The 22,274-nt window shown below is 40.5% G+C and overlaps 6 protein-coding genes across 6 annotated transcripts; 3 read left to right on the top strand and 3 right to left on the bottom strand.

The window, feature by feature from the left end:
• The first annotated feature begins 3,513 nt into the window (after nt 1-3,513).
• On the top strand, nt 3,514-5,179 carry LOC117618732 (UDP-glycosyltransferase 76F1-like). The gene is made up of 2 exons (XM_034348440.1): nt 3,514-4,090; nt 4,226-5,179. The coding sequence occupies exons 1-2, from the start codon at nt 3,619-3,621 to the stop codon at nt 5,137-5,139; spliced, it is 1,386 nt and encodes a 461-aa protein (XP_034204331.1). The 5' UTR covers nt 3,514-3,618; the 3' UTR covers nt 5,140-5,179.
• On the top strand, nt 5,153-6,288 carry LOC117618379 (UDP-glycosyltransferase 76F1-like; the record flags this gene model as incomplete). Its single annotated transcript, XM_034347960.1, has 2 exons — nt 5,153-5,231; nt 5,378-6,288. Coding segments are annotated over 2 exons (990 nt in total), but the record flags the coding sequence as incomplete, so codon positions are not given.
• Nucleotides 6,289-7,176: 888 nt separating this feature from the next.
• On the bottom strand, nt 7,177-8,579 carry LOC117618380 (7-deoxyloganetic acid glucosyltransferase-like). The gene is made up of 3 exons (XM_034347961.1): nt 8,181-8,579; nt 7,956-8,010; nt 7,177-7,862 (listed from the first exon to the last, which is right to left on the bottom strand). The coding sequence occupies exons 1-3, from the start codon at nt 8,577-8,579 to the stop codon at nt 7,177-7,179; spliced, it is 1,140 nt and encodes a 379-aa protein (XP_034203852.1).
• Nucleotides 8,580-8,885: 306 nt separating this feature from the next.
• Nucleotides 8,886-9,730, top strand: LOC117618531 (18.1 kDa class I heat shock protein-like). The gene has a single exon (XM_034348120.1). The coding sequence runs from the start codon at nt 9,052-9,054 to the stop codon at nt 9,514-9,516; it is 465 nt and encodes a 154-aa protein (XP_034204011.1). The 5' UTR covers nt 8,886-9,051; the 3' UTR covers nt 9,517-9,730.
• Nucleotides 9,731-12,251: 2,521 nt separating this feature from the next.
• On the bottom strand, nt 12,252-14,838 carry LOC117617119. Its single transcript, XM_034346378.1, has 3 exons — nt 14,220-14,838; nt 13,599-13,979; nt 12,252-13,046 (listed from the first exon to the last, which is right to left on the bottom strand). Exons 1-3 carry the CDS (start codon nt 14,517-14,519, stop codon nt 12,387-12,389), a joined length of 1,341 nt encoding a protein of 446 aa, XP_034202269.1. The 5' UTR covers nt 14,520-14,838; the 3' UTR covers nt 12,252-12,386.
• A 2,855-nt stretch (nt 14,839-17,693) lies between these two features.
• LOC117619871 lies at nt 17,694-21,665 on the bottom strand. Its single transcript, XM_034349926.1, has 2 exons — nt 20,769-21,665; nt 17,694-18,336 (listed from the first exon to the last, which is right to left on the bottom strand). The coding sequence occupies exons 1-2, from the start codon at nt 21,134-21,136 to the stop codon at nt 18,099-18,101; spliced, it is 606 nt and encodes a 201-aa protein (XP_034205817.1). The 5' UTR covers nt 21,137-21,665; the 3' UTR covers nt 17,694-18,098.
• Between the last annotated feature and the right edge of the window lie 609 nt (nt 21,666-22,274).

Below are 22,274 nucleotides of genomic sequence, written 5' to 3' on the forward strand. Positions count from 1 at the left end.
CCAAGTAAGTAGTGCCTCCAAGTCCGCAAGCAATGCACTACGGCTGTCATCTCCTTCTCTTGAACGGTATACCTCCGCTCCGTGTCATTGAGCTTCCGACTCTCGAAAGCCAATGGGTGTCCATCCTGCATGAGTACACCACCAATAGCAAAATCTGATGCATCAGTGTGTACCTCAAAAGGTTTGCTAAGATCTGGAAGTCTCAGCACTGGTTCCTCCATAAGAGCCCTCTTCAACTCATTGAAGGCATGTTGGCATCGGGGTGTCCACTCCCACGTCTTGTTCTTCTTCAGCAAATCCGTCAAGGGGGCGGCTATGGCTGAATATCCCTTGACGAACCTGCGATAGTAGTTCACCAATCCAAGGAAAGACCGCAACTCAGGTACCTTGATTGGTGGTTCCCACTCTTGAATGGCTCGCACCTTGCCCTCCTCCATGAGCAATTGTCCTCCCCGTATCTTGTGACCAAGGAACTCGACCTCTTCTTGGACAAATGAGCACTTCTCCTTCTTCACATAGAGCTGGTTCTCCCTTAGAACTTGGAAGACCTTCTGCAAATGCTCAAGGTGTTCCTCCAGAGAATTGCTGTACACCACAATATCATCGATGTAAACTACAACAAACTTGTCCAAGAAAGGATGGAATACCTTGTTCATAAGAGTGCAAAATGTTGCAGGGGCATTAGTCAAGCCGAACGGCATGACAAGGAACTCGTAAGACCCATATCTTGTCACACATGCGGTCTTTGATTCATCTCCCGGTGCGATCCTCACTTGATAGTATCCTGAGCGCAAGTCCAACTTGGTGAAGTACTTCGCTCCTCCCAACTGATCAAACAAATCTGCAATCAAAGGGATTGGATACTTGTTTTTGATGGTCACCTTGTTTAGCGCCCTGTAGTCGATGCACAACCTTAGTGTTCCCTCCCTCTTCTTCTGGAAAAGAACTGGGGCACCATAAGGGGCCTTGGACGGTTGGATGTACCCAGCGTCCAACAACTGCTTCAACTGCTTCCTCAATTCCTCCAACTCAGGAGGTGCCATCCGGTACGGCGCTTTGGCAGGGGGTTTGGCACCCGGTTCCAACTCAATGGCATGATCCACCTCTCTCCTAGGTGGTAAGGTTTTGGGCAACTCCTTGGGCATGACATCTGCAAACTCCTTAAGGATTGCCTCCACCGCTTTCGGAACTGGTTGGACTTCCTTCTCAACTACATTCATCTTCATAGTTGCAAGGAACGTCGGTTCGCCTTTCTTCCAAGATTTGGAAAATTGCATGGCTGACAAAAGCTTCGTCCCGCTTTGTTGTCTCACTACTGGCACCATGCATGGCATTGTTCCACCCTGTGTAATGCACATAGTATTGTGAAAGGGAATGGGAAATGCTTTTACCTTGTCCATGAACTCCATTCCTAGCACGACATCGTAGTCATCCATTGAGATCACGGAGAAGTCAGCTACTCCCTTCCAAGTGGCAATGTGTAGCTCCACACCACGAGCTACCCCATCAATGGGCTTGGCAGTTGAATTCACCGTCTTCATACTGCCTGCTTCCTTCGAGACTCGACACCCAAGTCTCTTTGCTTCCTGTACGGACATAAAGTTGTGCGAAGCACCTGTATCCACCAGGCAACGGGTTGTCTTGCCATTCACCATGGCATCGACGAACATTACTCCTTTAGCTTGAACCTGTGGTTGAGCACCTTTGGCCTGCAAGGCATTGAAGCGGTGAATGGCCCCCATTCCTGCTTCCCTCTCGGCCTCCTCTCCCTTCTCTTGGTTCATAGCATTCAGAGCTTTCTTTTTCGGACAATCCCGCATCATGTGCGGTCCATCGCAGAAGTAGCAAGCTAGCTTTGACTTGTCTTTCCCCTTGTCACCTTTGTCATTCTTCTTCCAGGATGACTTGTGACCGTCAGACTTGTCTCCTGACTTGCTACCCTCTTTTGGCTTGTTGTCTCCCCCCCCGGATCCATTGCCACCTTTCTTTCCGTTGAACTTGGAGTCGCCTTGATCACTCCTCTTGAACTCTACAAGAGACTCAGCTGCAGCAATTGCCTCTGACAAAGTTTGGACGTGTCTCCTTTGTAACTCCAGCTTGGCCCAATTCTGTAGGCCACTCATGAAGTACATGAGCTTGTCTTCATCTATCATGCTAGGCACCTCGAACAACAGGTTGGTGAACGTGGCGACGTAGTCCTTCACGCTCCCAGTTTGCTTCAGCCATCTTAGCTTCTCCTTTGCCTCATACTTGGCATTCTCTGGATAGAAATGCAACATAATATCCTTCTTAAAATCTTCCCAAGTCTCAAGTGTAAACGTACCTTGTTCGATCTCCATAGATCGACGACGCCACCACATGAGAGCATTGTCGGTGAGAAACAACGTTGCCGCATTGATCTTGGGCTCATCATCCTCGAGCTTCAGATACTTGAAATACCTTTCGATATTCCACAAGAAAGTGTCTAGCTCCTTCGCCTCCCTCTTCCCATTATAGGATTTGGGCTTGAAAGAATCTAGCAACTTGGGTTCCTTCGGAGTCCGGGTCTTGTTCAAGACAACTTCCTTGCACAAAGCCCAATCTCCCTTCACATCCTTCATCTCATCACGGAGCGAAGTAAGCTCCGCTAAGAAATGATCTAACTTGGCTTGAACATCTAGCTTGATGTCGTCTAGCGCGGAGTTGAGGACTCCCTGGAATTGGCCTTGAAGCTCATCCGTTACAGCTTCGAAGCCCCCCTTCGTAAGGACGTCCTCTTCGAGTCGCTGATCGAGCTCGACCACGGCATTCTCCATCTTAGAAAGCCGCTTCTCCATCACGGCCACCGCATCTCTAGATCGTTCCCTCTTTGATTTGCCCCCACGATCCATGTTGACCTTGGACAGGTCTGTCTCCACATCTGATGATCCGCTCTTCGACATGCTTCTTTGAATGATTCGAGCTTTTGCTCTGATACCAACTGTCACGGGATGACTTTTTCGGAGTCTTCCTTCCGTGCGGCCTTAGACTTGATCGCCTCTCGAACAAGCTAAGTCAGCCTCCTTCCTACAATATAAGATCGAAACAAGCAAAGAACACTTGCAAGAGCAAGAACACAATAAGAACACTCAAGAACACAATAAGAACACTCAAGAATGTTTGGGAGAATATATGCTTGTATTCCTACTCAATGCTTTACAAGTTGTGAGGTGAGGATTCACAATGTGACATCCTCCTTATATACACTTTCTATCCCACCTACCACTATGGTAGGTGGCTAAGACACAATGTTATCTACCTGGTAGGTGGCTAAGACACACTGTCACCTACCAACATCCACCTATCTACCTGGTAGTTGGCTAAGACACAATGTCATCTACCAACATCCACCAACTATGTCAACTACCATCATCCCCCAACTACTTCCACCGGGTTGGGCTAAGAGGTCCAGCATGATCAATCCAACGGGTTGGGCCTTGAATTGGGCCTTGAACATGCGGGCCGTGACACTGTGTTGACCAGTCATATAAATCTCACAATAAAGAAAAATATATTGCCTATAAGAACTCAACAAGTAGCAAAGTACAACAATCTCAGAATCAGAAGCCAAGCAAACACAGTCAGTGATTCTGAATTCTAATGGAGCAAAGCAGAGGTCTGAGATTGATACTTCTCCCACTGCCATTTCAAGGCCATATAAACCCAATGCTAGAACTGGGCAACCTTCTTCACTCCAAAGGCTTCTCCATAACCATCGTCCACACCAAGTTCAACTCTCTCAACCCTTCAAGCCACCCACACTTCACCTTCCACTCAATCCCTGTCGACTTATCTGAATCTGAGGCCTCCATAAAGGAAGCTGGCCGTCTTCTTTCTCTTATAAACGCTAAATGTGTTGAGCCTTTCAGGGAACGCTTGGCTACCTTGTTATCCGATGCAGAGGAGGACCCTGTTGCTTGCTTGATCTCAGATCCTCTCCTTCACTTCACTCGATCAGTTGCAGAGAGCTTTGAGCTCCCAAGGATTCTGTTAAGGACTGGGGGCGCCGCTTCCTTTGCTGTTTATGCTGCTTTTCCACTTTTGAAGGAAAAGGGTTACCTCCCAATACAAGGTACAAGTTCAAAGTTTCTTTCTTTGTTGGTTTTCTTTGTTCATTGCAATTTGCCTGTATATATCAAGACAACAAAATTAATGTTTAAAATTGCTTGCACTTATAAATTCGGTTTCTGTTTTTGACATTGATTAGATTCTCGACTAGAAGAGCCAGTGACAGAGCTGTCACCTTTCAAAGTTAAAGACCTGCCCAGAATGGACACTTGTGACCCTGAGAGTTTTTACCAACTGATAACCAACATGGCAAATGAACCTAAGGCCTCATCTGGACTCATTTTCAACACTTTCGAAGACCTTGAACAACATGCACTTGCCACACTTCGCCAAGATTCTTACCCCAATATTCCAATTTTCCCAATAGGCCCATTTCACAAGTGTGACTCTGCAGCATCCTCTTCTTCAACTGGCTTATTAACAGAAGACCAGAGTTGCATTTCATGGCTAAACACTCAAGCACCGAAATCTGTTGTGTATGTTAGCTTTGGGAGCATTGCTGCAGTAAAAGAAGCTCAGTTTTTGGAGATAGCTTGGGGACTAGCCAACAGCAACCACCCATTCTTGTGGGTAGTTCGACCCGGATTAGTCCATGGATCAGAACCATTGCCTGATGGGTTTCTTGAGAGTTTGAATGGGAGGGGCCACATTGTGAAATGGGCTCCACAGAAACAAGTACTGGCTCATCCAGCAGTTGGAGCCTTTTGGACTCACAATGGTTGGAATTCTACATTGGAGAGTGTTTGTGAGGGGGTCCCTATGATTTGCATGCCATGTTTCAGTGATCAAATGGCCAATGCAAGATATGTGAGCCATGTTTGGAAGGTTGGGGTGCAGATAGAGCATGGCATTGAGAGAGTTGAGATTGAAAGAACCATTAATTTGTTAATGGTGGAAAAAGAAGGGGAAGATATCAGAGACAGAGCATTGAAGCTAATGGAGAAGGCAATTATTTGCCTCAAAGAAGGTGGCTCTTCATACCAATCTTTGGATGGCTTGGTTAAACATATTTTATCAATAAAATCCTTTGCTTTTGGAAAGCAGAGTGAGTGATCCCTTGTTTTTCAAAGGGCTTCTTAGGTCTAGGTTGAAAACGATTGCTGCATTTCCACTTCTGAGGGAAAAAGGTTACCTCCCCATACAAGGTTTGGTTTTCCTTCTTTCTTGGTAATTGGTAGGTATTAGATTTAGAATAGGAAAAATTGGTGCCACATAATTGCTATTACCTAATGTTGAGCTCATCTAAATCATTGACAACTAATATTTGCCCTCCTTTCTATTTTGGCATTAGAGTCTCGACTAGAAGAGCCGGTGACAGAGTTTCCACCTCTCAAAATCAAAGACCTTCCTTTGATCAACAGGTGTGCCTCAGAGGATTATAATAAGCTAGTAGCCGGCCTGTCAAATGGAGCCAAAGCCTCATGTGGGCTCATCTTTAATACTTTTGAACACCTTGAACAACATGCACTGGCCACAATAAGCCAAAAGATTTCCAATGTTCCAATTTTCCCAATAGGTCCATTTCACAAGTTTTTCCCTGCAGCCTCTTCTTCTTCTAGTGGCTTATTATCAGAAGACCAGAGTTGCATTCCATGGCTAAACACTCAAGCACCAAAGTCAGTTGTGTATGTTAGCTTTGGGAGCCTTGCTGCAATAAAGGAAGCTCAGTTTTTGGAGATAGCTTGGGGGCTAGCCAACAGCAACCAGCCCTTTTTGTGGGTGGTTCGACCCGGATTCGTCCATGGATCAGAACCATTTCCCCTTGGGTTTGTTGAGAGTTTGAATGGGAGGGGTCACATTGTGCAATGGGCTCCACAGAAACAAGTACTGGCTCATCCAGCAGTTGGAGCCTTTTGGACTCGCAATGGTTGGAATTCTACATTGGAGAGTGTTTGTGAGGGGGTCCCTATGATTTGCATGCCATGTTTCACTGATCAATTGGTGAATGCAAGATATGCAAGTGATGTTTGGAAGGTTGGGTTGCAGTTAGAAGATGGGATGGAGAGATGTATGATTGAGAAAACAATAAGAAAACTAATGGTGGAGAAAGAAGGGGAAGAGATCAGAGACAGAGCGTTAAAGCTGATGGAGAAGGCAAATCTTTGCTTCAAACGAGGTGGCTCGTCATGCCAATCCTTGGATGGATTGGTTAAACACATTTTGTCATTAGAACCATTTGTTTTTCAAACTCAGAGTCAGTGAATCCACAATTTGGTGTTTGGGTTATTGAACTAGATTATCTAATAACCACTACGTAGATTTCCAATTATAGTATCATTTCTACTCCATTTTGTACTACAAGATTTCTATTACAGCCAAGCTTTTGATTTATGCATTATGTTCTTCTCGTAAGCAAAAACTGATCATGTTGGCCTTGTTTATAGAAGTTCGCAAGTAGAGAGGCTTGTTGCAGGCTCCTCCTTCGAATGTCGTCAATCGGACTGTTGAAAGTTAAACCGAGCCAAACGAATCCAAAGCCAAGTTTTAATATTTTATCCATTTTGTGAAAGCATGAGAGCATGTTGTCGGCTGGATATGCTTTGTTTATTGGCTCAATGAGCTAATTTTGTGTTACTCTATGAGGCATGCTGTCGGTTGATGTCTCTAGGCAACTTTTCTCTCTTTTTGCTGAAAAGTCTCTCTGTCTCTCGAAGAGACGTTGTCTCTATTTTGTAATGAGAGTTGTAGCAAAAACATTATTATTGAATGTGAACTCATCTGTGAGGTAGCTTCAGCTTTTTCTTTCTATTCTTTCTGAGTTTATGTGAGATCATTTTGTGGCTGCTTGAGCATTGAGAAGCTGCGTGTTGATCCTGGCATTTTGAGTGTTCTGTTTTTCTAAACAGACGGTCTAAACTGCAATAAGAAGAACCACCTTGATTGACCAAAAAGAAAAGAAAAGAAGAACCACCTTGATTCACACTTGCTCTTGCCAAATCTGCCATCTCTGTTGCTGATTTCATAAACTCAACCTTCCTCTCCCCCATCAAATCCCTAATCATTTTCTCACGGATCACTCTGTCACACCTATCTTTCATGTCAAATCCCAGCTCCCACACCTCACTCGCAAGCCTGCTGTTCACCATTTGATCAGCAAAATAAGATCAACACATCATTGCCACCCCAGCCACTATGCTCTCCAATGTTTTCCAACCACTGTGTGTCCAGAACCCACCAATGGCCTGGTGCTTCAAGACCTCCTCTTATGGTGCCCAACCCACCATGTACCCTCTCCCTCGTACCAGCCAACAGCTCCTCCGGAGCCTGACCCTCACCGCCTTCCCCCACCACCGAGTCAGGTCTCATAACCCACAAAAACCGCTTCCCACCATTCACCAAACCATACCAAATCTCCATAAGTTCATCCCTTGTCGTGACTGTTATGCTTCCAAAGCTTACATAGAGAACTGATTTTGGGGGCTGGGCGTCAAGCCATGCCATGCAGCTCCTGTCTTCTTCCCAGAGACTGTTTGATGCAATTGGCGCTGTTTCCTTGATTGATGCCAGCCTTGAGCTTAGGTGGGTGTGGAGTGGTCCAATGGCATAAGTGTTGGGAATGTGATCACGTATATGATAGAGTGCTGGTGCTTCCAGTTCTTCAAACGTGTTCACCATGAGTGAGTCGGCTCTGACATTGCCTTGGCTCTGTCTTATTACAAATTGCAGAGTTTTATCAGCAGCAACATTGCTGGTGCGGCAAAATCCTGGGAGGTCCCACCGCCGCAAAATGTCTTCCAGTCCTGGCACAGATGTTATCAGAATATCCATTTCGCTTTCTGAAAACATGTTCAAATAAATTGACTGTTCATAACTTCATAGATCAAATGTAAATATATTACATGGGACTAAACTATAGGAATATATGTTACCTTTGAAGGGAAGCTCACTGGCTTCAATGAATTTTGGGATACCAAAATAAGACCACTAGCAAGAAGCACTTATGGTACGGAAAGAGATGCTCATAAGTCCAATCTCTTTGGCAATGTCAGTTGCAAAGTTCATGATCCCATCAGCCACAACACAGGCCAAGAGTCCAAGCCCAATTGAGCAGAAAGCACCATTTCTCTGAATAGTGGTTTGGTCACACAACTTACAGAATCAAACATCTCTAGCATTCGAGCACCCGAACGTGGGTGGTCATCTGGTAGACCGTCGGTGATGCTGTCGAAACGAAATCTGGTATAGCGCGCGAAGAGGGATTGAATGTCGGTGTGACGAAGAAGGCGATTATGAACGAAGTGGGAATTGAGGAAGGTAATGTGGAAGTTGGCAAGGCAGAGTAGCTCTGCAAACTTGAGCGTTGTAGTGACATGACTTTGCAATGGCAAAGGGAAGATGAGAACATGAGGACCACTTGATCTTTGATCCAATTCCATTGAAAACTTATAAACTATGAGGTCTGGAACTACGTGCTCCCAGTTCTTGAGTGCATGCATCTTATATTTACCAATTCTGAACTGTACCATGCAAGAGTTGTGATCATTGATCAACATCTCTGAACAACCACATTTACACATTTTGTGCTGATTTCTTGAAGCATGTAAAATTTATGTGGCATGGTCTCTGAAATAGAATTAACCCAACTTTTTGTAAAGCCAAGCCCAACCCAACCCAACCCAACTCAACTCTTGGAGATGAAAAAGAGCACTGGGCTTTTGTTTTGGGTTGGAAAGAATCGAAATTGACACCAGGATTTGCCGCAGGACACGTAGAGGCTCTGTATGTTGGAAGAAGTTGGTGGAAGTTTATAGAAGTCTCTGGTTTTTTCTTCCTATTTTGGATAACTACAGAACTCTCGGTTTTAGATTGGAATTATTATTGTAGATCTAAAAGAACCATGAAGGTGCCTGAACCTTCTTTGTCACCCTATATATGTACCTCACTCCACACCAACCTCATCAGATATAATTAATCGTCCAAAGTTTAATACCCTTCACTCAAAGCAACCCAAATCTCTCAACCCAAATGGCTCTCAGCCTCTTTGGTGGCCGGCGAAGCAACGTCTTCGATCCGTTTTCTCTTGACATCTGGGACCCCTTAGAGGGCCTTGGCACTCTGGCCAACATCCCATCCTCTGCTCGCGAAACGACTGCCATCGCCAACACTCGCATTGACTGGAAAGAGACCCCAGAAGCCCACATCTTCATCGCTGACCTCCCGGGGCTGAAGAAGGAGGAAGTGAAAGTTGAGGTTGATGACGGGAAGGTGCTTCAGATTAGCGGAGAGAGGAGCAGAGAGGAGGAGGAGAAGAACGACAAGTGGCACAGGATTGAGAGGAGCACGGGCAAGTTTTCGAGGAGGTTCAGGTTGCCGGACAATGCGAAAATTGATCAGGTAAAGGCTAGCATGGAGAATGGGGTTCTCACCGTGACTGTGCCCAAGGAGGAGGAGAAGCGGCCACAGGTCAAGGCCATTGACATCTCTGGCTAAACTAAATCCTCAACCTCAATCAACTCAACTCCACCTCCCCTTTGAGCTAAATCGCAATTATGTTAAATAAGCTTGGTTTGTTTTGTTAATCTCTTGTGTTTTATTTCCTGTATTTTAAGTTTGTGTCTGTCTGTGAGAGTTGAGTGACAGTGTGCTATTTTTCATGTACGGTTTGTTCTGAAATATAATAAATTTTTATATTTTGTTTGTTAAATTTTTGCTTAATTTTGGATTAAAACGAGTACATTAACATAGCAGGACGGTCCAAAATACCCAATTTAAGCTACATTTATTTACCGACGGCTGGACCATAAATCAATGCAGAAAAGCTTAATTAATTACTTAATTAAATTAAATTAAAGTAACCAGAAATCTCAATGGACCTGATATCGACCTTCTTGGCCTCCTCCTTAGGCACTGTGACAGTGAGCACGCCATTTTGCATCCCAGTCATTTCTATTCCATCTTTCTATCTCTGTCCCTGTCCTCGAACCCATATCATTCCTATCTCCTCTTTCCATCTCTGTCTCTGTCCTTGAACCCGTTTCCGTTTATTAGGTTTCGGGAATTCCCGTTTCCATCTCCGTGGGGAGAATATTCCCCATATGAGTCTTGAATTTCAGATTTTTTTGCATAAAAAAATATTTATTATATATTTTAATATTAAGTTTTATATTACATTATCATTCAACATATCTAAATTAACTATAAAGCTCAACTTAACTATTCAAAATCACATCAATATGAAATTTTATAAAAAATTAGAAAGAATTAGGAGAGGGAAATTAACTTAGAGTTAAACATAAATATTATAATTATTTATTTATTTATTTAAATATAAACATATATATTTTCGGGTCGGGTTCGGGAATGGATATGCCAATACCATTCCCTCTCCATATCCGTCGGGAATTTTTCAAATACGGGGATCTTTATACTCGATATCCATTTAGCCCCAAAATCTCTCTCTATTAAGGTCGGGGACCTGACAGGGACTCGCCTTTACGGAGATTTTTGCCATCTAGAGATGGCAACAGACAAGTTAGAAGCCGGGTATGTGTTAGGATCCTTGACAAGCGGAGCTATTGAGATCAGTCCACAAGTGAATTGGATTCTATCCATCCTAGCCCCCCATTCCTATCTTTTAAGTGTAGGAGTTAACCTTAGCCCATCCCTCTCTTAAAATTTGATGACATATTTATACATTTTGGAGGTTAAAAGAAGGCATGAATGAAAAATTGTTTATTTGAATTTATCTTTTATTGCCTCATTTTCTTCCCCGACTATGACAATATCATTTCCGAATAAGTATGACAATATCATTCTCGTCTTCGTCTCTATCTCCGTCTCTTTTTATCTCTGTCCCTTTTGAGTTCTACTTCCCTGATCCGAATCCCTTTTTTATTAATAAATATTTAATAAATTTTAGGGTTATTCGATCTAAGTTTAAAATCTCTAGTCGTTATTGGATTTAGTTCACACTTTTTTTGCTGTAGATTTGGAATTTTACCCTTTGAGGTAAATAAGAAAAAAACACTAATTGAAAATTTCAAATTAATGTATTGATTCTTTCCTTCTAAATGGATTTCATATTTTAAATTTTGAATCCTTCTATTGCTGCCATCAAACATATGTACAACAACAAAAAAAAGGTTTAGTCAAGTAAAATACTTTAACAATTAACTATTGCAATATTTACCTAATATATATATATATATATATATATATAGTACAATTTAAGTCATGAAAGTAATGACCCACATATTTTATCTTACAATGAAACTTTATACCTATAGGCAAGCACCAACATAAAACTGTACCTATCCATAAGGTTGATTTGTGAGGTTTCAAGAATAAGAACAAATAAAAAAAGTTCATATAATGTCACACCCTGGGATCGGCTCCGCTGTAGCACGATATTGTCCGCTTTGGGCTCCCCTCTTTGCCCTTACGATTTTGTTTCTGGGAGCTCACGAGCAACTTCCCAGTGGGTCACCCATCCTGAGATTGCTCTAGCTCCCAACTCGTTTAACTTCGGAGTTCCTACGATTCCAAAGCCAGTGAGCTCCCAAAAGGCCTCGTGCTAGATGGATGCGGGTGTGCACATATAAGGCACATCACCCCCTCTCCGTTGGTTGATGTGGGATCTTACATATAAGACAATGAAAGTAGGAGTATTATTGATGATGTCTTCCCAACAAATATTTACCTGATTACTAGGTAAATATGAGATAATATACCTAATTATTAGGTAAATATAAGATAATGTACCTCATTACTAGGTAAATATAAGATAATATACCTAATTATTAGGGTAGACAATATCATACAAATTAATTTCTTACCTTATTTAATTTTTAGGGACTTGACGGGAATAACTAAGTAATTTAAAAATGAATGTAAATATTTTAAAAAAATAAATAAATGTAATCATACGTGGCACTAAAGTCAAAGGATTTATATCAACAATAACAACTGTGAGGATGGCATCAAAATTATATTTTCAATTTTGGACTTATATTGAATTTTTTATAAATTTTTTTGACAATTTAAATAATGTAGTTTGATTCTATCTAAATTAAGAGGCACATCCAAATTTCCATTATATTGCCAAAATTGAAAGTGAAAAATCATTAAATTGTGATGATAGTTAAACTAAAGTGAAAAATCAGAAAAAACAACCAGAAGAAGGGTGATAATTTTGCTTTTTCGTAAATAACATAATAGGTCAATGGTTTTTGTCAAAAATATCATTATGGCCCGGCCAAGCCCATGCCACAATCCAATTTTATTAAAAAGTGTGACAGGCGACATATCTAAACTTAGTAATTATGCTATGTACAAAAATTGAATAAAAACCCCCCGAATTTTTACAATTCTTGGTCGCTGCTGCTTTCACTATTGTCAGGATCATATTCAACATCATCATCAAATGCAACAACTTTAGAAGCACTGATTCTCCAAGAAGCAGATCGAATTCTAAACGGCATTTTTGAATGAGCACTGATCACCATGGCATTGGCGCCACATTTTGCTTCTTCTTCCTCCTTCTTTAGGTCACCAGGAGGCAAGAAGCAGTCCATGGACAAGCCCTTGATGTTAAAATCAACCTCCTCAATCTCCCAAACCTCCTCCATTCTCGTCCTGGAATGCGTTTCTGAGCTCTCGCCGAACCTGAACAAGGAGACAGACGTGCTGCCGCCGTGCGCGATGTTGATGCCGTCCACGGTTCTGTAGTCTCGGACGTAAGACTCCATGGTGGTCTCCCAGAAAATGCCGCTGTCGGTTCCTGAGGAGGGTTTGATTTTGAGTAGGTGAGAGTCTTCTAGCTGGACGAGGAGGCCTGTTCTTTGGCTGAAGTAGCCCCACACTGAGTGCCTTATTATTTCCACGTTGTTGCTGCTTCGTGCTCTTAGGGTTGAGGGATCGGCTTCCAGCTTGAGGATGAAGCAGTCTTCGTCGTTGATTGCTTTCTCGCCGATGCAAACTGCATTGCTGAATAAGTTGGCTGTTGACCTTGGATCAAGACCCTGTTCAGTACAACGATTATATTCCACTATGAGTATTTTGTGCATATTTAAAACTAAAAATATTTTTATATACATTGATCTTGTTGTGACTTTTTCTCAAAACCTATTCGGTAGAGAGTGCCCCACAAACGTGCAGCTTGGGACCACATTGAAGTGGGCCATATAATTAGATGGGGACAGACCAACATAGAAGTCAGGGCTTCCTAAGGCCAAGTCAAAAGAACCCAAAAGAGACACTGTGGATAGCTTTATCTTTTCTAGACCGAGAGGGTGTAACGAGGGGTATTAACGAGAGTTTATAATCAGGAGGCTCTTAATAGTTATTCCGACTAATCATATTACCCTGGAGTTTCTCTCAACACAAAAAACACTCATTAAAGCAAGCCCACCACCAAAAGCACATGATCACCTTCAAAGTAAGTGACAAAAATTCCCAAATGCCCATGATTTTGCCAAATTTAATCATCTAGATGAGTTCTCTAATGGTGATTCACCAAAAATTATTAAATAAATAAATCACTACCGAGAAAGATAGGTGAGGTGGGGTGGTACCTGAAGGAGACGCCTGAGAGGACGAGGAGGGCCTCGAGAGGCATGAGAGTGGTGCCATGGAGTTTGGCGCCAAGCCACTTTCCCGTCGCTTCCTGCACTGATTTTGCAACCAGACACCACCAATTCTAAGCACCAAAGCTCAGGTCTTTTCTGCCACAGCACAAACCCACCCATCTCGCCACCACCTCCAGTTGATCTCAACAAGCTCTTCACCTTCACCTTGTTATTGTTACTGTTCAAGCTCCTCTCTCCGGTGGAAAACTCTGACGCTGCCATCTTCACCTTCCCCATTGCATACATGCTCTCTACTGAGTTCAAGGCCTTCTCTCCCCCCACCGCTGCTATGTACTGCTTCACTATGTATTTAGCCATTGAAGCCTCCTACAAATTAATCATAAAATACCCAATAAGTAATTATTTATTAAGAAGCAAACTTCATGTGCAACAAAATTTTCATGTCCATAAGTACTCTAATTTAATCTCTTGTTTGGCTTATCTTGTCATCAAACTGTAAAATTTGTATCTTCACAATCATATTGAATTTCACTTGAACGTGTGATTAAAATTCACAGTCTTTAAACGAATATTATCCTAATTTGATTATATATGTAAATTACTTACGATAGGTTGGTCTTTGATGGTGCGGGTGATGGGTTGGTGGTCCTTAGGAATGGGAAGGGGAATGAGAGGAGCACCAATGACACCAAGCAAGAGCTGGACCTCAGCGTTTTTGCTCCCAAAGACGGTGTTGATCTGTGATCGGTCGGTGTTTGATGATTTCATCCACGACTTCATGTTGTGCCATGAGATGGTGGTGTTGTTCTTGTTATTGTCGGTATCAAACATCTCTTCCGGGATTGGGACCTCGAGGACGGTTTCAAGGCCATCTTCACGGTCCAAATTAGGACAAAGCTTCCTCATGATTATGAGAAAGAGCAGAGCAGAGCAGAAGAAAGCAGAGCGGATATTAATTGGGAAAAAAGAGAGGAGAGTTTAGGAGGAGAGAGTATTGGATTGTACTATATATATATATATTTGGGACTGTTGGGTTTTGGTTGGAAACAGAGCTAACTTTGTGGGACTAGGAAAGAATACTAAAGAGGAATTTAGGTGGGTGTGAAGTTGTTGTTCAGTCTTAGATTCAAAGGGAGGGAGGAGGGATAGAGAGGGTGTTTCTGCACTCTGTAGCTGTTAAACATTATACCAACCGACCAAAGGCTCTCATTCTAACGTGGCTCACTTTGTCTATGTCGTGTTTGCACGCTCATTCTCTCTCTTTGAAACTTGGTTTGTTCTTCTTAGCTTATTTTATAATTGATATTAATTGATATCCAATGGAGTAAACTACTCGTCCAAACAAAACGGATATGTTGAATCAAAATTGGGTTAAAGTAGAAGTAGTGTTAAAGCAATTAATTACATCTAGAGTGTGACTTTGATTTCAACCAATCAAATATAAGGCTCGTTTTCTTCTCTTTTTTGATATATACAATAATCATGTTTTGACATATGAAAAAAAACCTTAGAGTAAAGACAAAATACATGCAAATTATTGACGAGTCCTTACTTAGTTAGGATTTTTGCTTCTTACTCATTTATTTAGTCTTATTATAATTGAAATTTCTTTCCTATTGTAATTTAGATTTATTTCCTATTGTATTTAGAGTTAACACATCTTTATATTTCTTTATAAATACCTCTATAATAAAAAAAACAATATAACATATATGAATACACTTATTAAGTAAAACTCTGGTGTTACGATACGATGTCCGTAGTTTAAACCTAGCTTCGTGGTCACTCTTTCATCATTAGGCCAAAGTGTGAGGTTGACCAGGTTACAGTAAACAAGGCTCATTCACAATACGCATAATAAGGAAAAAGAGAGAAAAGGATAAAGCAAAAGAGGTAGCTCCTCCTGCTGTGACAAAGAGAGTATGTCCCTATATGGCTGTGGCACTTTGCTGCCTTTAACAGCAGCATATCTGACGCTAAAACTTTTACGCATTAAAACAGATAAGATCATTAACAATATTAATCATAATCAAGTGATTAATTATGATTCATTGGATGCTATCCCGGAGAGCATGCGACCGACATTTTAATTGAGTCTGCAAATTAAGCATGGTGGTGGTTGATTGCTTGGGACGACACTCAATCTAATTCTGTCTCGAATTTTTGACAATATTGCTGCATTACAAATTACATTAGCTGTATCTGTACGTGCTCCTTAATTATACGCATTAGATTAACCGAATGTCGCTGCGAGGTTGTGACACGTGTTGGCAATGGCTGCTGAATAAGATGTTCTCCTCAATCATGTCCAGCACGTTCTTATGAAATCTCTATCTAATAATAATAAATATATAAAAATATTGAAGACAATTATTTTTATATAATTAATTTAAGATTACCTTTTATCCACTCGACCGGTGACACTGACGAGGTAAGGTAACAATATTGTTGTTGTTACAGACATTCTAAGGGATGACAAAAAAACTGATGTTTAAGAGATATGCATTGCTGTCTTGCTTTATTTTTAATGTTTTAACAAATAGAATCATATCTAAACTAAATATATAAAAGCACAAAAAGGCATCTCTTATGCATTTTGTATGGCCAGAGCTCAGAAGAATTTTTAACCCTTAAAAGCACAAATATATATATATATATATATTTTTTCAATAATTTTTTTTTGAGATCATGATTCATGGAGTGTAAGTCCAATTCGTAAGTCATGAGCCAGCTCATGGTGCAGTTGATAATTTTTGTGCCTGCCAGTAAAATCATTGAAAAGATGGAAAAGAAAAAAAAGAAAGAAAGAAGGAGAATTTCCATGAATTAGATGTGGGTTGAAAACTCAGTTATACAAGGAAAGAAAAAGTCCAACACACCATGGAATAAAAAGGTTGGTTCGGAATTTGTAATATTCTACATAAATTTATATCACTGGCAGCTAATAGTTGTGTGTCACATGTAAGTCATTTTAGCTCAAAATTGTGGATATGCTATGGTGATGATAGTGAAAGCAGCTAATTTCCCTTAAAACTTTTTTAACACACCATGTTATTCACCTACGTTGTTCTAATATGGTGGAAAAAAATAGAGAGAGATTTTATTTTGGAGGCAATCACTTAATGATGACATTATCATAAATTAATGAAGTTTAAGTTATGGTTATGGAAAATTCAATCATAAGAAAGAAAGAAATAAAGTGAGTAAGTTCCTACCACGAGCTGTGTCTGTGGCCTATTTACATTGTCACCGCCAATCACGGCACCCTCCTTGCAGCAACTCATGCATACCCCTAAAACTAGAACTTCATCCCAATTTCTCTCTTGTTTCTTTGTTTATGCCTAATGCTGTCAGTGGTGACGCTCCCACATTGTTTGTCATTTTATCAACTATCATTTCTTCCGAAATTGCATGTGAGCTTGAGCCTTTTTTCATATCATGCACGACTGACTGACCTTAGCAAAGTGATCACGTGTGACTGACTGCAGCATTCCTCGTCTGTATTATCCATTCATAAAATTCTAATACGGTTTTGCTAACGCAAGCCAAGTTTGAACACAACACAAGCCTACTTACCCAACTTTTGCAGGGGTCTAAATTCCAATCCAAGCAGTAAGCATGCAGCTTCAATGTCAACCATAATAAATGTTTGACATTTTGGATGGTCAATTCAATTCCAATGGCCAATCATGGCAAGAAAGCTAAACTAGTCACCTAGCATACAAATTACAATTGCTGGTGGTGGAGTCAAACGTTTTCACCAGTTCCATTATGATGCTCCAAGAATTAAAAGTCTAGCTTGAGGTCTCCACTTAAAAATTTCCCTTCAAATCCAATACAAATACCCATTTGCAGAAAAAGGAACCTCCCACTAGGATTTATGCTGGGGAAGGTTCAATTAACTATATGCTAAGCAAACAAAGTCAGATTAAGCCTTGTTCCAGTCACCAACTGTTTTTAACTGTCTGAGAAGCATGCAAACCATTAGCCAAGGCCTACCGGAAATCCTTATGGTCAAAATGTAAAATGATTTGAAGCAACTGTCTCAATTTGAACGAGAAATCTTGTAATCATTTGAAGTTGACTGCAGTGCATCAATGGACACAACATTGCTTTCATTGGAATGAACTTAAATTACATCACTATCCATCTTATCTGCTTAATACATCAAACGCCAATTCCAAAAGTGAAGCACCTGCCAGAAATCTTATATATAAGTTGGTTGCTTCTCTTTTCTGGCCCAATAAAGCATCTGAAGTTACTACAGTACAAGAAACTACTTTGGTGGTCCAAATTGAATTTAGAAATGAAAACGTACATTACACAACCTGCTCAAGCTAGCTTGGCTTACTAATATATAAACAACAAGCAGATAGAGAAACAGCTAACTCCAACCTAGGGAATAAGGATAGTACTTCCCAGTTCTTGTTTGCTACCCCTCTATCATCATCACCGAAGATAAATGCATAACTTTATGACAGTTTCTCACGAGGGTACATTGAAGTGAAAGAGCCAAGAGATGACAAAAGCAAAGACCATACAAGCTAGCAAGAAATTCAGGAACCGGTGACCCTGCCAGAAGTTCTGGCTCTCTGCTGTCTGCACAGGGGCGGCTGCTGATGTGGCCATTGCAGTATCATTTGTTTCACTCCACTGCTCCACCAACTCAGCTTCAGTCACACCCGCTACATTACGTGCAGTTGATCCACAGATCTCACAGGTCCTGCAATTGTATACGTGGTATGAAGTTAAGCAATAATAACATAAACCCGAATATGCAAATGTTACCCAAAAGAAGCATGTCATAAACAACTCATTTGTTTTTGTCAAAGTGCTGCAGGTTAATCAATCTGAACTAAAATCAATTTGATACTACTGGATATAATATATTTCCTATTTCGAAGATAAGATAGAAGAAGCCCCAGCCAATCAGCATCCCAACAAGATAATCACATATTGATACTGAAAGTTGTTTCCAACTTATCCAAAATCTTCTGAAACAGCCTTCATTTCAGTTTTCCTATGCAAGAAAAATAATTGCTTAAAAGCACGAATGTTGTATTCCAATTACAACACACACAAAATCAAGGTGAAGATACAGCTAGTACCATTTTTAATAGTGGTATTAGGATTGCCATTAATACACTAATGTAAAATCTTTATCCTTTGGTATCTACTTGTTTTAAACATCTCAGCCAGATTGACATTGGTTCCTGCCATATTTTCCTTTAGAAACACACCAAGCACAAATATTAGAAATATATGAGGTCATCAGGAAGCATTGCAGTTTACTGCTCTTGTTAATGCATGGAAACATATACCAAGGACTTGATTCATTACAGGAACAAAATTTGGAATGTGAAAGCAGAAAGTAATACGTCAGCAATTTCAATTTTAGTTATTTTTCCTTTTCCTTTTCCTTTTTTCTTTTTGGAGGGAAAGGGCGAGGGGGTGGTTCAGTTGTAAACCTGAACACGATAATTTCTTTATCTTTTTCTTTATTTTACAGAAAAGCATGTAAAGATTAATTTTAACAATCATATCAAAGTGCTTGCGAACTCCAAGAATGAGGATGATTAATGTACCAGTAGACATCTCTATCCATATAAGTTGCTCACCAAAATTAGATATGGAGTGATATTTCTAAAAAATGAAAAAATAATCACTGATCACAAGAAGGGAAGATTATTTGCAGCTACTTAAAAGGGCTATTAATGAATTAAGGAAGCTTATTTACAGGAGTACAAGGGCACTGTGCAACTTAAAGGCTTGGTCTTAAGGGAAGTAAGGAAGGTAAAAAAAGAAAAAGAAAAAGTCAACCTTAGGAAACCTTCAAACACAAAGAAGAAATTCAATACTAGGTTAATGGTTTCAGAACAGAATATGCAACAGAACCCTGGCAATAGCTTGAGGAAAATAAAGGAATATAAACATGCTTACTTGGAAGCAATGGACATAATCGTGAATTTTTTTCCAAAATAGCTTGTGCAAACATTCATATTCACAGATAAAACAGAAAAAGGAAAATGTCTAAATAAAAAATAGCCAGAGTTTTGATGTGTGCATAAATTCTAGCATCATGACCCCTGAGATGCATAAAGGTGTTAATGACATGATTGTTTCCTCATACTTGATCATGTAATGGATTCTACCAAAACCATATAAACCTACAAAATTGATCGAATAAGCATATGGTGAATGAAAATGAAGAATTTTTCCTCTCACTTATGTAATACAAGGGAAAATGCTAAGCATTCTCCAATGACATGCCAACTAAGACCCAGGCCATTGAACTACAAGTTTCCAATTTATTTGTGGTGCCTCTGACAGGACAACCCATTCATAAGAATGCATCTTACAACACTAGGCGCCGGGAAGTTGGAAAGTTCATAGAGTATGTCCATATCAGGAAAATGAAACTGGGTAAAAGCACTTGACTTCCTCAAAACATCCATCATGAAGATAAATGTGCATGGAAAACATAGATACATGTTTATTAAAAGTTTACTGAATAGAGTCAAAATGATTTCAGTCAACATCTCATACGAGAAGAATCTGCAAGAACCAAATTATTTGACTTCAATAAAGCACACATCGCCAACCAGCATGTCTAAGCGGAAAGGTAGAAAAAGCGTCGGAAAGCAGTGAGAGAAATGCAACGTGTATGTGTTCCAACAAGACAAGAATATTTGCACAGTTGGAATTCCATGCAAATGTGCTGGTGCTTCATCTTTTGCTTTATTAAGGTTGATGCTGTTGATTTACACTAATATGCTTTTCCTTTACTCTTCTAAAGCCGTACAGATTTTATTCTAATTTTATTTTGCATTAAGTAGGACAACTTTGTCTGCAAAATCTCCCCAAATAATATTCGTTACACCTTGAGATGGAAAACTATTTCCATCATTTCACAATCTTCAGAAGAACAACATAACAATTAATCTGGCATTTTGGTTATGAATTATGATCACATCACCATATCATTTTACTCCTGAAATTGCTACTAAAAAAAAATTGGGTGTCAAAATGCTAAACACAAATTTAACACTAATCAAGTTCCATGAACCAAAAATCCATATACTCAAAAACCCAACGTCTGGGTAGTTCCAAAACACAGAAAGATATCATCTTTATTACTTAGTTGGATATACTTACTTGTTACCCTTGATTTTGAACCAAGCCTCAGCACACTGCTTGTGGGCAGCAGCCAAATCAGCCTTACAAGAACAGCCCAACTCAATAGGAATCCCAGATTCATGATTGGTTGCATCCATGCTCAGATGACAAATCCTACAGTCCCTCTCCACCTTTGCCACGTGCATCTTAACCTCAGCTACCTCACATTCCAGATCCACTGAACTCTCTGACACAGAGGATTCCCTCTCCACAATCTCAGACGCAGACTCACTTGAACACCTCTCCTCCTCGTCTGATCCGTCTGAGCTGGCGTCGGACATCCGGCGGTGACCCCCGTCTTCTTCTTCCACATCAACAAGAACGTGGGGTTTGTCTATGGCTGCCATTTCCAAGAGCCAAAGAAAGAATCTTCATGTAATGGCTCTGTGAGGCCGAGATCATAAATGCCCACAAAGGTTGAAGAAGCTCTTGTCACTTCTTTCAACCTTGGTAAGCAGCACAGCTTAAACTAGTAGGAGCAGTTTTCTTATATTTTGAGCAACTGGGTACTGTGATGATAGGTGATCTCTCCCTCTCTCTCTGTGTGCCTCTCTCTCCTACTTGGTGTCAATTTGAGGAGGGAAAAAGATCAAGAAAGATATTTATATATATAAATATATAGAATAATTGTAAATACACACACTAGAACAATGTTTGCTGCGAGCAGGTGAAACATATAAGCTGAGTTTTGTGTCCCCCCAAACCATAGGACTTTTGACCCCGCTCTGTTTTTTGGGGTTAAACTAACCAGATTAGTGTGGCTTATAGTGATCAATTGACACTGCAAATTCAATTTGGCTTTTTGGGTTAAACAAGTGATAAGCGAGATTAGTGTGCGAAATTTGTTAATTTCTTTGGGGATGTCATCATGGCTCGCTTGCTTAATCATTGTAGCCGAGAAAAAAAAAGGTGATGACAGTGATGAGGTTTTGGGAGAAAATAGCGATTGAGGTGACTATAAAAAACTGTTTTCTTTTCCACAGAGCACAGAAAATGCATGCATCAAAAGCAGATTTCTCTTTGTCTTCTTCACTGCAGCCTTCCGTTTTTTTCTTTTCCTTGTTTCTTTTATCATGTACGTCTGTTTCACTTGCGTAACTGACATGAAGACCCCAGTCTTCCGTTTTCTGAGGCCATCCACTTTAACTGGTGGAAAGTCATGGTTGCCCATGCTCTTTCATCCAAATCATCGGTTATGTGAAGGGTAGTCTTGACTTTTGGAATATAATATGTGTAACATTAGGGTAGGACATGGATTTCATTGTGATTAATTTAACAAGATAGGCGGGTACGGGCCACACCAACAGCTGTTCCATCATTATGCATGATTATTCGAGGCAATCTCAAGTTGTTCTTTCTTCTTTTTTTACCTTATGTTTCGGCAACATCCTAAATCAAGCTTTTAGTCAAAACGTAAAATATGGGGTGACTGACAACAAAGCAGCAGCAGCAGCAGCAACAGTAATTTTTAATTTTTCTTAATTT

The sequence above is a fragment of the Prunus dulcis genome, chromosome 2 (genome assembly GCF_902201215.1).
Source record: "Prunus dulcis chromosome 2, ALMONDv2, whole genome shotgun sequence".
Lineage (NCBI taxonomy): Eukaryota > Viridiplantae > Streptophyta > Magnoliopsida > Rosales > Rosaceae > Prunus > Prunus dulcis.

Bases quoted from the DNA above. Each gene is read 5' to 3' on its own strand.
- LOC117618732 (XM_034348440.1), top strand. From the start codon at position 3,619: ATGGAGCAAAGCAGAGGTCTGAGATTGATACTTCTCCCACTGCCATTT. The intron at 4,091-4,225 runs GTACAAGTTCAA...GACATTGATTAG, and splicing joins GGGTTACCTCCCAATACAAG to ATTCTCGACTAGAAGAGCCA.
- LOC117618380 (XM_034347961.1), bottom strand. From the start codon at position 8,579: ATGTTGATCAATGATCACAACTCTTGCATGGTACAGTTCAGAATTGGT. The intron at 8,011-8,180 runs GTAAGTTGTGTG...GCTTCTTGCTAG, and splicing joins TGCTAGAGATGTTTGATTCT to TGGTCTTATTTTGGTATCCC. The intron at 7,863-7,955 runs GTAACATATATT...ACATGTTTTCAG, and splicing joins CAGTGAGCTTCCCTTCAAAG to AAAGCGAAATGGATATTCTG.
- LOC117618531 (XM_034348120.1), top strand. From the start codon at position 9,052: ATGGCTCTCAGCCTCTTTGGTGGCCGGCGAAGCAACGTCTTCGATCCG.
- LOC117617119 (XM_034346378.1), bottom strand. From the start codon at position 14,519: ATGAGGAAGCTTTGTCCTAATTTGGACCGTGAAGATGGCCTTGAAACC. The intron at 13,980-14,219 runs GTAAGTAATTTA...ATTAATTTGTAG, and splicing joins CCATCAAAGACCAACCTATC to GAGGCTTCAATGGCTAAATA. The intron at 13,047-13,598 runs GTACCACCCCAC...TGTACTGAACAG, and splicing joins CTCTCAGGCGTCTCCTTCAG to GGTCTTGATCCAAGGTCAAC.
- LOC117619871 (XM_034349926.1), bottom strand. From the start codon at position 21,136: ATGGCAGCCATAGACAAACCCCACGTTCTTGTTGATGTGGAAGAAGAA. The intron at 18,337-20,768 runs GTAAGTATATCC...ATACAATTGCAG, and splicing joins TTCAAAATCAAGGGTAACAA to GACCTGTGAGATCTGTGGAT.